This window comes from Aquarana catesbeiana, linkage group LG05 (assembly GCF_042186555.1).
Source record: "Aquarana catesbeiana isolate 2022-GZ linkage group LG05, ASM4218655v1, whole genome shotgun sequence".
NCBI classification, from domain to species: Eukaryota; Metazoa; Chordata; class Amphibia; order Anura; family Ranidae; genus Aquarana; species Aquarana catesbeiana.
Genome location: NC_133328.1, coordinates 12,872,053 through 12,886,033, shown reverse-complemented (window position 1 = coordinate 12,886,033; position 13,981 = coordinate 12,872,053). Strand labels below are relative to the sequence as shown.

At 45.6% G+C, this 13,981-nt stretch overlaps 1 protein-coding gene across 3 annotated transcripts in view; it reads left to right on the top strand.

Moving 5' to 3' along the window:
- Positions 1-13,981, top strand: part of JMJD4 (jumonji domain containing 4) — a 55,953-nt gene that overhangs the window by 9,975 nt on the left and 31,997 nt on the right. For 2 of the 3 annotated variants that reach the window (XM_073629441.1, XM_073629440.1), the window contains exon 4: positions 11,908-12,033. The exons of the other annotated variant lie outside the window; for it this stretch is intronic. In XM_073629441.1, coding sequence (XP_073485542.1) covers positions 11,908-12,033 — 126 coding nt within the window. The remainder of the gene's footprint in view (positions 1-11,907; positions 12,034-13,981) is intronic. 3 annotated transcript variants of the gene reach the window in all.

Here is a 13,981-nt window from a genome sequence, read left to right as displayed (position 1 = left end):
GCCAAATAAATTGATACCCAACATCTCACGTTTCAAAATTGCGCCCGCTCGTGGAATGGCGACAAACTTTTACACTTAAGAATCTCCATAGGCGACGTTTAAAAAAATTCTACAGGTTGCATTTTTTGAGTTACAGAGGAGGCCTAGTGCTAGAATTATTGCTCTCGCTCTACCGATCGCGGCGATACCTCACATGTGTGGTTTGAACACCGTTTTCATATGCGGGCGCTACTCGCGTATGCGTTCGCTTCTGCACGCGAGCTCGCCGGGGTGGGGCACGTTTAAAATTTTTTTTTTTTTTTCTTATTTATTTTGCCTTTATTTTTTATTTTTACACTGCTCTTTTTTTTTTTTTTTTTTAAATTGTGTCACTTTTATTCCTGTTACAAGGAATGTAAACATCCCGTGTAATAGAAAAAAAGCATGATAGGGCCTCTTAAATATGAGATCTGGGGGGTCTAAAAGATCTCACATCTCATATTTACACTAAAATGCAATAAAAAAAAAAAAAATTGTCATCTAAAAAAAAAAAATAAAAAAAAAAATGGCCCTTTAAGAGCTATGGGCGGAAGTGACGTTTTAATGTCACTTCCGCCCTGCAATGTTATGGAGACGGGTGGGGGGTCATCTTCTCCTCACTCATCCCTTATACCCAGCAAGGGTGAAGATCCAATCACCTCCGCCGATGCCGGCGGCTCCGGTAAGCGGCCAAGGGCACCGGGGCACGACGGGGGGTGGCCCTCTCCCGCCACCGATAAAAGTGATCTTGCGACGAATCCGCCGCAGAGACCACTTCTATCTTAAACCGGACCGCTCACTGAAGAAGAGGATACCGGGGTTATGGCAGCTAGCTGCTGCCATAACAGCGATATTCCTCTTCATACAGCCGACGTAAAACGACGGTGGGCGGTCCGGAAGTGGTTAAAGGAGTTGTAAAGTCTCTTGGTTTGCATTCTGTGTATTAAGGGGAAAAAAACTTTCTTACCTGAATCCGATCGTTCCAGCAACGAGCACGAGCCCAGCAGCTCCAGCGGCTGTCTCGGGTCCTCAATGGATAGATTGATAGCAGCAGGAGTCATTGGCTCCCGCTGCTTGTCAATCAAATTCAGTGACACGGGGGGCAGGGCCGAGTCCTGCTGTCTGTGTCAATGGACGCAGCAGCAGGACTTGGGAGCGCGGCCGCATGGGTGCCCCCCAGGGAAAGCGGCTCTCCGTGGAGGGGCACTTGCTGAAGAGGAGGGGCCAGGAGCGCTGCAGTGGGACCTTTAGAAAAGGAGGATCGGGGCCGCTCTATGCTAAATCCTTACACAGAGCAGGTAAGTATAACATGTTTGTTATTTAACCATATCCAACGACGTCATATGACGTTGTCGACTTTGAGTGGAGTGAGTGGCCTCTACATTTGAAAAAAAATGCTGCCGTCGTAGCTGAGGGGGGCGGGGCAGGATGTGTTTTTTTTTTTTTTTCAGGCTTTCCAGCCTAGAGGTGAGATGGGGGGGACTTATTGACCCCCAAATCTCAGTGTAAAGAGGACCTGTCACTCACTATCCCTATAACAAGGGATGTTACAATCTTTGTAATAGGAATAAAAGTGATGAAAAAAAAAGTAAAAAAAAGTGTCAAAACAGAAAAAGAAAAGTAAAATAAGAAAAAAAAAAATTTCAAGCGCCCCCGTCCCCACACGCAGAAGCGAACACATGCATAGGTCGCGCCCACATATGTAAACAACGTTGAAACCACACATGTGAGGTGTCTCCGCGAACGTTAGAGCGAGAGCAATAATTCTAGCACTAGACCTCCTCTGTAACACTAAACTGGTAACCTGTAAAAAATTTTAAAGCGTCGCCTATGGGTAATTTTTAAGTACTGAAGTTTGGCGCCATTCCACGAGCGTGCGCAATTTCAAAGCGTGACATGTTGGGTATCTATTTACCCGGCGTAACATCATCTTTCACATTATACAAATAAATTGGGCTAACTTTACTGTTTATTTATTTATTTATTCTTAATGCATGAAACTGTTTTTTTTTTTTTTTTTCCCCCAAAAAAAGCGTTTTAAAAAATTGCTACGCAAATACCGTGCAAGATAAAAAGTTGCAATGATGACCATTTTATTCCCTAGGGTCTCTGCTAAAAAAAAAAAAAACATATATAATGTTTGGGAGTTCTGAGTACTTTTCTAGCAAAAAAATTATTGTTGTATGCAAAAATTTAGGAACCCCTGGCAATTTCCACGATTGTCATTTATAAATATTTGGGTGTTTGGATCAGAAATTTCATTTTGATCTATCAAATAACTGAAGGACACAGAAATATTTCAGTAGTGAAATGAGGTTTATTGGATTAACAGAAAATGCGCAATGTGCATCAAAACGAAATTAGACAGGTGCATAAATTTGGGCACCCTTGTCATTTTGTTGATTTGAATACCTGTAACTACTTAACACCGATTAATTGGAACACACAATTGGTTTGGTGAGCTCATTAAGCCTTGAACTATATAGACAGGTGCATCCAATCATGAGAAAAAGTATTTAACCACTTAAGGACTAGCCTCGTTTTGGATTTTAGGTGTTTACATGCTTAAAACAGGTTTTTCTGCTAGAAAATTACTTAGAACCCCCAAATATTATATATGGTTTTTCTTCTAACACCCTAGAGAATGAAATGGCGTTGCAATACTTTTTTTTGCACCGTATTTGCGCAGCAGTCTTAAAAGCGCACTTTTTTTGGAAAAAATTCACTTTTTTGAATAAAAAAATAAGACAACAGTAAAGTTAGCCCAATTTTTTTTTATATTGTGAAATATAATGTTACGCCAAGTAAATTGATACCCAACATGTCACACTTCAAAATTGCGCCCGCTCGTGGAATGGCGTCAAACTTTTACCCTCAAAAATCTCCATAGGCGACGTTTAAAAAATTCTACAGGTTGCATATTTTGCGGTACAGAGGAGGTCTAGGGCTGGAATTATTGCTCTCGCTCTACCGGTCGCGGCGATACCTCATATGTGTGGTTTGATCACCGTTTTCATATGCGGGCGCTACTCGCGTATGCGTTCAATTCTGCGCGCAAGTTCGTCGGGACAGGGGGTTTTTAAAACATTTTTTTTTTATTATTTATTTTACCTTATTTTATTTATTTTTACACTGCTAAATAAAAAAAAATTGTGTCACTTTTATTCCTATTACAAGGAATGTAAACATCCCTTGTAATAGAAAAAAGCATGACAGGTCCTCTTAAATATGAGATCTGGGGGGGTCAAAAAGACCTCAGATCTCACATTTACACTAAAATGCAATAAAAAAAAAAAAAAAAAAAAAAGTCATTTAAAAAAATTGACATTGAAAAAAATATGCCTTTAAGAGGCGTGGGCGGAAGTGACGTTTTGACGTCGCTTCCGCCCAGCAGTGTCATGGAGACGAGTGGGCGCCATCTTAGCCTCACTCGTCTCCAGACACAGCACTGACAGGACGCGATCACCTCCGCCGCTACCGACGGCTCCGGTAAGCGGCGGAGGTGACCGGATCGTGGCGGGAGGGGCGGGGGGGCCCTCTCCTGCCACCGATTAAAAGTGATCTCGCGGCGAATCCGCCGCAGAGACCACTTTTATCTGAAAGCTGGCCGCCGCACGAAAACAGGGATTCCGGGGTTATGGCAGCTAGCTGCTGCCATAACAACGGTATCCCCCGTTCAAAGTTTGGACGTATATCGGCGTGCGGCGGTCGGTAACTGGTTAAGGTGGCCAATTGCAAGTTGTTCTCTTTGACATTCCTCTGAAGAGTGGCGACATGAGGGCCTCAAAACAACTCTCAAATGACCTGAAAACAAAGATTGTTCTACATTATGGTTTAGGGGAAGGCTACAAAGTTATCGCAGAGATATAAGCTGTCAGTGTCCACTGTGAGGAACAGAGTGAGGAAATGGTAGACCACAGGCACAGTTCTTGTTAAGGTCAGAAGTGGCAGGCCACATAAAATGGAGAGGCGAAGGATGGTGAGAACGGTCAAAAACAGCCCACGGACCACCTCCAAAGACCTACAACCTCGACTTGCTGCAGATGGTGTCACTGTGCATCCTTCAACAATTCAGCGCACTTTGCACAGGGAGAAGCTGTATGGTAGAGTGATGCGAAAGAAGCCTTTTCTGCGCACACGACACAAACGGAGACGCTCGAGGTCTGGAAACGCACATTTGGACAAGCCAGCTTCATTTTGGAATAAGGTGCTGTGGACTGATGAAACAAAGATTGAGTTATTTGGTCATAACAAGGGGTATTATGCATGGTGGCAAAAGAACATGGCATTCCAAGAAAAACACTTGCTACCCACAGTAAAATTTGGTGGAGGTTCCATCATGCTGTGGGGCTGTGTGGCCAGTGCCGGTACTGGGAATCTGGTTAAAGTTGAGGGTCGCATGGATTCCACTCAACATCAGCAGATTCTTGAGAATAATGTTGATGAATCCGTCACAAAGTTGAAGTTATGCCGGGGCTGGATATTTCAACAAGACAACGACCCAAAACACTGCTCAAGATCTTCTCGGGCATTTATGCAGAGGAACAAGTACAATGTTCTGGAATGGCCATCCCAGTCCCCAGACCTGAATATCACTGAACATCTGTGGGGTGATTTGAAGCGGGCTGTCCATGATCGGCACCCATCAAACCTAACTGAACTGGAGATGTTTTGTAAGGAAGAATGGTCCAAAATACATTCATCCAGAATCCAGACACTCATTACAGGCTATAGGAAACGTCTAGACTAAAATGTAAAATAATGCATTTGGGTGGCAAAAATATGAATGCAATCTATACACTGGGGGGAGAACCTCTGGGGGGATCTAGGATGGAAAAGGACCTGGGGGTCCTAGTAGATGATAGGCTCAGCAATGGCATGCAATGCCAAGCTGCTGCTAACAAAGCAAACAGAATATTGGCATTAAAAGGAGGATCAACTCCAGAGATAAAACGATAATTCTCCCGCTCTACAAGACTCTGGTCCGGCCGCACCTGGAGTATGCTGTCCAGTTCTGGGCACCAGTCCTCAGGAGGGACGTACTGGAAATGGAGCGAGTACAAAGAAGGGCAACAAAGCTAATAAAGGGTCTGGAGGATCTTAGTTATGAGGAAAGGTTGTGAGCACTGAACTTATTCTCTCTGAAGAAGAGACGCTTGAGAGGGGATATGATTTCAATTTACAAATACCGGACTGGTGACCCCACAATAGGGATAAAACTTTTTCGCAGAAGAGAGTTTAACAAGACTCGTGGCCACTCATTAAAATTAGAAGAAAAGAGGTTTAACCTTAAACTACGTAGAGGGTTCTTTACTGTAAGAGCGGCAAGGATGTGGAATTCCCTTCCACAGGCGGTGGTCTCAGCGGGGAGCATCGATAGCTTCAAGAAACTATTAGATAATCACCTGAATGACCGCAACATACAGGGATATACAATGTAATACTGACACATAATCACACACATAGGTTGGACTTGATGGACTTGTGTCTTTTTTTCAACCTCACCTACTATGTAACTATGACTCGAGGCTGTTATTTCAACTAAAGGAGGCTCTACTAAATATCGACGTGATTTTTCTGTTTGGGTGTCTAAATTTATGCACCCGTCTAATTACGTTTTGATGCACATTGCGCATTTTCTGTTAATCCAATAAACCTCATTTCTTTCTCGAACATCACGGGACACAGAGCCACAGTAATTACTGATGGGTTATATAGGTATCACTGGTGATTGGACACTGGCACACCCTATCAGGAAGTTCAACCCCCTATATAATCCCTCCCCCTTGCAGGGATACCTCAGTTTTTACGCCAGTGTCTTAGGTGATGGACGTGTAAAGATGTCCTGTGCTGAGCTCCAAAGGGAATATCCTAAGATCCTATACTGGGGCAAGCCAGGCGAACCGGATCCATTCAAAGTGTCTTTTCATGGCCGAATTGATTGGTACCCGGGCCTCGTGTCCGAAGAAACGAGGTTTTACCCGTAATGCTTCTCTTTTTAGAGAGCTGGACCCCGCAGATCAGAAAATGGCTTTAAACTTCCTAATTTCTGGCGAGGTGCTTTACGGTCCCAGAACTGTTGGATCCCCCTACTGATGGGGGCCCCAGTCTCTGACGGTTTTTTCAAACGGAGCCCACCGTGAGAGGTGAAGATTGGGTCTGTGTAAACGGCACCCTGCGGCTGGATAAGGTAAGAGGAGATGCCACAGAATTTTTGAGTTCTAGTGGCTTTTCTCCTTTAAGGTAAATGCATGCTATGCCTATTGTGACCACCGGGGGCTGCCAAGAGCACAAACCTACACATGCTGAATGTCTGTCTCAGGTGTTGTAATCGCTGTGTATGTCCCAGCGTATCAAGCAGGCTGCAAGCAGGTAAGGTGGATGGGGGGATTTCTCAGGTTTGATTGTTCCCCCCCAGGCTAGAGAGGGGCCACAGGGGTCTAGAAAGTGGTTATACCACCCGGGCTCTGTGGCCTAATGGCCACCATCTCTGAAGATAGCCGTTCAGGCAAATCTTGTTACCAGTCTCCCTCCTTCCCCCCCCCCCCATCCCCAGCCTTTTCTCCAGAGCATGACAGGAGAGTCGGCAGTGCGGGAAGCGCTAGTTTTTTTCAAAACTCGAGGGGGGGGGGGCGGTAGAGGAGGGGGCGGGATGTCAGCACAGAGTGTTTAGACTCCCACTCAGGCCAGCTGCAGGCTATTAAAGGCACTCTGTACAGGTGCACTCAGCCTTCTGAGAGACACAGAGCTGACGGTCGCATGTAAGGTGGGACACAGGCATTCTCCTAGGCAGCATTTACTGAAGTAACACCAGACTGAGCATTGGGTAGCAAGGCTTTTAGCCAGACTACATCGCTCAGCGGACAGTGTTCATTTGTATACCTCACACCTTGTTGCTTTGCACTATGGGTAGAAGAGGTTCAAGCACCCCAGGAACCAGAGACACTAGGGGATCTCGTTCAGGTTCTGAGGGCCCCCTGTCGGCAGCATCCTTCCCCCCTAAAGATGGGCCAGGGACGGCTAGCCAGGGAGAGCCATCGGGGTCAGGGGCTACACCTGCTTCTGGCACTTCAGCCCCTGTATATATTACACAAGAGGTTTTTTCCTCAACCATTAATGGTCTAGAGGAAAGATTAATGGCCGTGATTACGTCTTCACTCAGTGGAAGAAAACGCACTAGGCTTTCCTCTGTTCCCCAAGACCCTCAGACAGAGGAGTTCTGGGATAAAGGAGATGAATCCCTTTCAGAGGATCGGGATGGGATGGATGATTCCTCTTCGGAGGATTCAGGTGGAGAGGGACCCTCTGCGACTTCCCAAGAGGAGAAAGTCTTAGTGCAGATCCTCACTGGATTGGTCCGCTCCACATTTAAGTTGCCCATACCTGATACTGCTAAAGAATCCTCTTCTGCTTTGGGGTCACTGAAACCTTTCCAAGCAGCACATGCTTTTCCTGTTCATACTTTACTTGAAAAGCTTATTTATTCTGAGTGGGATCACCCAGACAAACGTTTTTTTCCGCCGAGAAAGTTTTCAACACTTTATCCGATGGAAGAAAAGTTTATTAAAATGTGGGGAATACCAGCTATTGATGCCGCCATTTCCTCCATAAATAATAGCCTGACTTGTCCTGTAGACAATGCTCAGATGCTCAGGGATCCTGTAGATAAAAGGATGGAATCCCTATTGAAGGATGTTTTCTCCTTAGCAGGATCAGTGGCCCAACCTGCAATAGCAGCGATTGGAGTCTGTCAATACTTAAGAGACCATGTTAAGCAGGTCATCAAAGTATTACCTGAACAGCAGGCCCAGGGGTTTGCTAACCTTCCAGCGGCCTTATGCTTTGTGGTTGACGCCATTAGAGATTCTATCGTGCAAACCTCCCGTCTTTCACTGGGGTTGGTGCATATACGTAGAATCCTATGGTTGAAAAATTGGTCAGCCGAAGCACCATGTAAGAAGCTACTGGCTGGGTTTCCATTTCGTGGTGCAAGGTTGTTTGGAGAGGACTTGGATAACTATATCAAGAGAATCTCTTGTGGGAAAAGCACTCTCTTACCTGTCAAGAAGAAGAGTAAGCGTCCCTCTTTCAAACGGACTCTTTCCCCAGCGCCGGGGGCTTCAGCCTCCAGGCAGTCTCGACGGCCGCCTCCATCGGGGTCCAGAGACAAGAGTCAACCCCAGGGATAAAAGAAGTCCTGGGGAAAGAAGCCTACTAGGCAAAACACTAAGACCTCTGCATGAGGGGGCGCCCCCGCTCACTCGAGTGGGGGGAAGACTGCGACAATTCTCAGAGCTCTGGCAGGAGGACTTCCAGGACAGATGGGTAGTCTCCACGGTAACCTTAGGGTACAAGCTGGAGTTTCAGGAATTCCCTTCTCCTCGGTTCCTCAGATCAAATGTTCCCAGAGACCCAGAGAAGAAGCAGTCGCTCCTTCTAGCGTTAGAGCGACTTTTGTCGCAGGAGGTCATTATGATAGTTCCTGCAAAGGACCAGGGATTGGGCTTCTATTCCAACCTTTTTACGGTCCAAAAGCCAAATGGGGATGTTAGGCCCATTTTGGACTTAAGGGATCTGAACCGATTCCTAAGGATTCAATCCTTCCGCATGGAATCAATTCGAACAGTAGTTCCCACCCTGCAGGGAGGAGAATTTCTGGCATCAATAGACATCAGAGATGCATATCTGCATGTGCCCATTTTTCCTGCTCATCAGAAGTTTCTGCACTTCGAGGTAGGAGGGCGCCATTTCCAGTTTATGGCTCTGCCCTTTGGGATAGCCACTGCACCTCGAGTGTTCACAAAGATCTTTGCTCCTCCTCTGGCCAGATTAAGGGCTCAGGGTATAGCTGTCATAGCATACCTAGACGACCTGCTCTTGATAGACCAGTCGGTAGCCTCTTTGAATGGAAACTTGAGGACCACGGTCAGGTATCTAGAACACCTGGGTTGGATCCTCAACTTAGAAAAGTCTTTCCTAAAACCAGTAAGAAGACTGGAGTATTTAGGTCTGATTATAGATACAAGCCAGGAGAAAATATTTCTACCCCAGGCAAAGATCACTGCTTTGAGAGAGCTGATTCTGACAGTAAGGACCAAGAAGGGTCCCTCAGTCCGCCTTTGTATGAGGCTACTAGGGAAGATGGTGTCTTCATTCGAAGCAGTTCCCTATGCTCAGTTTCACTCAAGAATGCTGCAACACAGTATTCTGTCGACCTGGAACAAGAAGGTTCAGGCATTAGACTTTCCGATGCACCTGTCGCATGCGGTGCGTCAGAGCCTCAATTGGTGGCTCATACCCGAAAACCTGCAGAAGGGGAAATCCTTTCTACCGGTTACCTGGACGGTGGTAACAACAGATGCCAGTCTGTCAGGTTGGGGAGCAGTTCTGGAACAGGCTGCGGTCCAAGGAGTATGGTCCAAGACAGAGAGGACCTTACCCATCAACATTCTGGAGATCCGGGCGATACATCTAGCTCTAAAAGCCTGGACTATCAGGCTACAGGGTTGTCCGGTCAGGATCCAGTCCGACAATGCCACAGCAGTGGCTTATGTCAATCATCAGGGAGGCACCCGGAGCCGAGCTGCTCAAAAAGAGGTGAACCAGATCTTAGTCTGGGCAGAGATGCATGTGCCATGCATATCGGCAGTTTTCATCCCGGGAATAGAGAATTGGCAGGCGGACTATCTAAGTCGCCAGCAGTTACTTCCAGGGGAATGGTCTCTGCATCCCGACGTCTTTTGGGCCATATGCCAAAGATGGGGGGTTCCAGATGTAGATCTCTTTGCATCCCGATTCAACAAAAAGATAGACAGATTTGTGGCAAGGACAAAAGATCCTCTTGCATGCGGAACGGATGCGTTGGTGATTCCGTGGCATCGGTTCTCACTGATTTACGCATTCCCGCCTATTCTGCTACTACCACGACTCCTTCGCAGGATCAGGCAGGAAAGGAAGTCGGTACTTCTGGTGGCCCCCGCTTGGCCCAGAAGGACTTGGTATGCAGAAATAGTAAGGATGACGGTGGGTTCCCCGTGGACCCTACCGGTACGCCCAGACCTGTTATCTCAAGGTCCAGTGTTCCATCCTGCCTTACAAACGATAAATTTGACGGTTTGGCTATTGAGACCCACGTTCTGAAGAGTCGTGGGCTCTCAGGTCCTGTCATATCTACCTTGATTAATGCAAGGAAGCCAGCTTCCAGGATGATTTATCATAGAGTCTGGAAAGCTTATATAACCTGGTGTGAATCCAGAGGTTGGCATCCCAGGAAATATGTCATAGGTAGAATCCTTGATTTTCTACAGATGGGATTAGAGATGAAGCTGGCCTTGAGTACCATCAAGGGCCAGGTCTCTGCTTTATCAGTATTATTTCAGCGGCCACTTGCTTCGCATTCTTTGGTCCGAAACTTTATGCAGGGGGTGATGCGTCTTAATCCTCCGGTTAAAGCGCCCCTAAACCCCTGGGACTTGAATTTGGTCCTAGCTGTGTTACAGAAACGGCCTTTTGAACCAATAAGTCAGATTCCTTTGGTCTTGTTGACAAGGAAATTAATTTTTCTGGTGGCCATCTCTTCTGCTAGAAGAGTATCAGAATTAGCAGCTCTTTCCTGTAAGGAGCCTTACTTGATTATACACAAGGATAGAGTGGTACTACGCCCTCATCCTAGTTTTTTACCAAAGGTGGTTTCTGATTTTCATTTAAACCAAGACATTGTTCTACCTTCCTTTTTTCCAGATCCCTGTTCTCCGGAAGAGAGATCTCTACATTCGTTGGATGTAGTAAGAGCAGTTAAGGCCTATCTAGGGGCAACTACTCAGATCCGCAAGACGGATGTTTTGTTTGTGCTGCCAGAGGGTCCCAATAGAGGACAGGCAGCGTCAAAAGCTACCATTTCTAAATGGATTCGACAGTTGATCATTCAAGCTTACGGTTTGAAACAGAAGATTCCTCCGTTTCAGATCAGGGCACATTCCACAAGGGCTATTGGTGCTTCTTGGGCAGTGCATCACCGGGCCTCTATGGCTCAAATCTGCAAGGCCGCAACCTGGTCTTCAGTTCATACATTCACCAGATTCTATCAGGTGGATGTGAGAAGGCATGAGGATATCGCCTTTGGGCGTAGTGTGCTGCAGGCAGCGGTACAAGGTCCTCAGGTCTGATAGCACCCTACTTGGTCGTGGTTCCCCCCCCTCAGGTAGCATTGCTCTGGGACATCCCATCAGTAATTACTGTGGCTCTGTGTCCCGTGATGTTCGAGAAAGAAAATAGGATTTTTTAAAACAGCTTACCTGTAAAATCCTTTTCTTTCGAAGGACATCACGGGACACAGAGGTCCCGCCCCTCTTCTAATACACTATATTGCTTGGCTACAAAACTGAGGTATCCCTGCAAGGGGGAGGGATTATATAGGGGGTTGAACTTCCTGATAGGGTGTGCCAGTGTCCAATCACCAGTGATACCTATATAACCCATCAGTAATTACTGTGGCTCTGTGTCCCGTGATGTCCTTCGAAAGAAAAGGATTTTACAGGTAAGCTGTTTTAAAAAATCCTATTTTCACTACTAAAATATTACCGTGTCCTTCAGTTATTTGACAGATCAAAATGAAAATGCTGATCCAAACACCCAAATATTTATAAATGACAATCATGGAAATTGTGAGGGGTTCCTAAACTTTTGCATAAAACTGTACATGTTAGGAGCGAAGTGCCAGAATTGGCCCGGATGGGAAGTGGTTAAAAAAAAAAAAAAAAAAAAAAAACCTTTACAATCACTTTGATTGAACAAGCTGAAGTTAGGAGCTGATTGGCTGCCATGCAGGGCTGCACCAGATTTTGATTGCTAATTGATTGATAATTAAAGGTCACTTCTTCCTCCTACCAGAGAGTATCCAGATTACGATGCGTATAAAACACCAGAATATTTCTCATCAGATTGGCTAAACGAATACTGGGACGCCATTGCCGTGGACGATTATCGTTTTGTCTATATGGGTCCAGCTGGTTCATGGTACAGATATCTGTTATCATTTTAGGACTACAGTAAAAACCTTGGTTTGCGAGTAACGTGGTATACGAGCGTTTTGAAAGACGAGCGACATTTTTCTTTAAGACTTTTCAGTTGATATACAAACGATGTCCTGCAATACGAGCAATAGAAGGATCAAATAAGTGAAATGAGACTCACAATGTTAAAAAACAAAATCCCGTGTTAAGGACTCTGGTGCTCATCTGTGTAAAGCCGCTGGTGTGTGCAGTACTGTACGTAGCCAGACGTCCGGGGGGGCGCTGGTGGCTCCCAGCGCTTCCTGGAGAACTCGGAGACACTCCCAGCTGGGTGGGGCGGGAGTAACGCACGTTTTCGGAGCACCCCCGGAAAGTGACGTCAACACATCTCCGGTGTCTCTGAGTTCTCCTGGAAGCGCTGGGAGGCACCAGAGCCCCCCCTCCGGACCTCTGGCCACGTACAGTAATGTATACACCAGCGGGTGTACACGGATGAGCACAGAGTCCTTAACGCGGGATATTTGTTTTTAACATTGTGAGTCTCATTCCACTTTTTTTTTTTTTTTTACATTAAAACTGTGATTATACTACACTTAGATGGCGCTGCCGTAATCATTTTTGTATGAAAAAATGGGGGTGGAACAGGTCATCTGAGTTTCCATTATTTCTTATGGGGAAATTCGCTTTGATATACGAGTGATTTGGATTACAAGCCTGTTTCCGGGACAAATTGTGCTCGCAATCCAAGGTTTTACTGTATTTCATATACCTTTTACATACACTATATTACCAAAAGTATTGGGACGCCTGCCTTTGCATGCACATGAACTTTAATGGCATTCCGGTCTTAAGCTGGATACACACTATACAATTTTCAGTTTGTTTGCAATCAGGTAGGCCCTTGCACTACATAGTTAAAGGGAATCGAACAACAAAAGTTGTATAGCCACTTCAGCCCCAGAAGGATTTACCCCCCCTTCTTCCTGACCAGAGCGCTTTTTGCGATTCGGCACTGCGTCGCTTTAACTGACAATTGCGCGGTCGTGCAAAGTTAACACCCAAACAAAATTGACGTCCTTTTTTCCCCACAAATAAATTTTGGTGGTATTTGATCACCTCTGCGTTTTTTATTTGTTGCGCTACAGTATAAACCAAAAATGAGCGACAATTTTGAAAAAAAAACACAATATCTTGTACTTTTTGCTATAATAAATATCCCCCTTTTTTTTTTTTTATTAAAAAAGCTATTTTTTTTCCTCGGTTTAGGCTGATATGTATTCTTCTACATATTTTTGGTAATAAAAATCGCAATAAGCGTATATTGATTGGTTTGCGCAAAAACTATAGCGTCTACAAAATAAGGGATGGATTAATGACATCTTTATTTTATTTTATTTTATTTTATTTTTTTTTTACTAGTAATGGCGGCGATCTGCGATTTTTGTTGAGGCTGCGACATTGCGGCAGACACATTGGACACTTTTGACACATTTTTGGGTCGATTGACAATTATACAGCGATCGGTGCTATTACTGTATAAATATCACTGACAGTGAAGGGGTTAACACTAGGGGGGCGATCAAGGGGTTAAATGTGTTCCCTGGGTGTGTGTTCTAACTGTAGGGGGCTGACTATAGGAGATGACAGATCGTGGTTCCCAGCTATTAAGAACTCACGATCTGTCACTACTCACAGAACAGAACAGGGATTTGTGTGTTTACGCACACACGTCACTGTTCTACCTCTTGTGTTTACAATCGCTCATCGCCGGCGGTCATCACGACCGTCGGCCATGAGCATCGGCACCCCTGCAGTGCAGTGAGCGCGCGTGCCTGCTATCCCGCTTAAAGGAGCCAACGTATTGCTACGACGGCTCACGGGATCGTGCCCGACCTGCCGCAGTATAATGATTGCGGCTGGTCGGCAAGCAGATAATGTGTATCCAGCTTTTG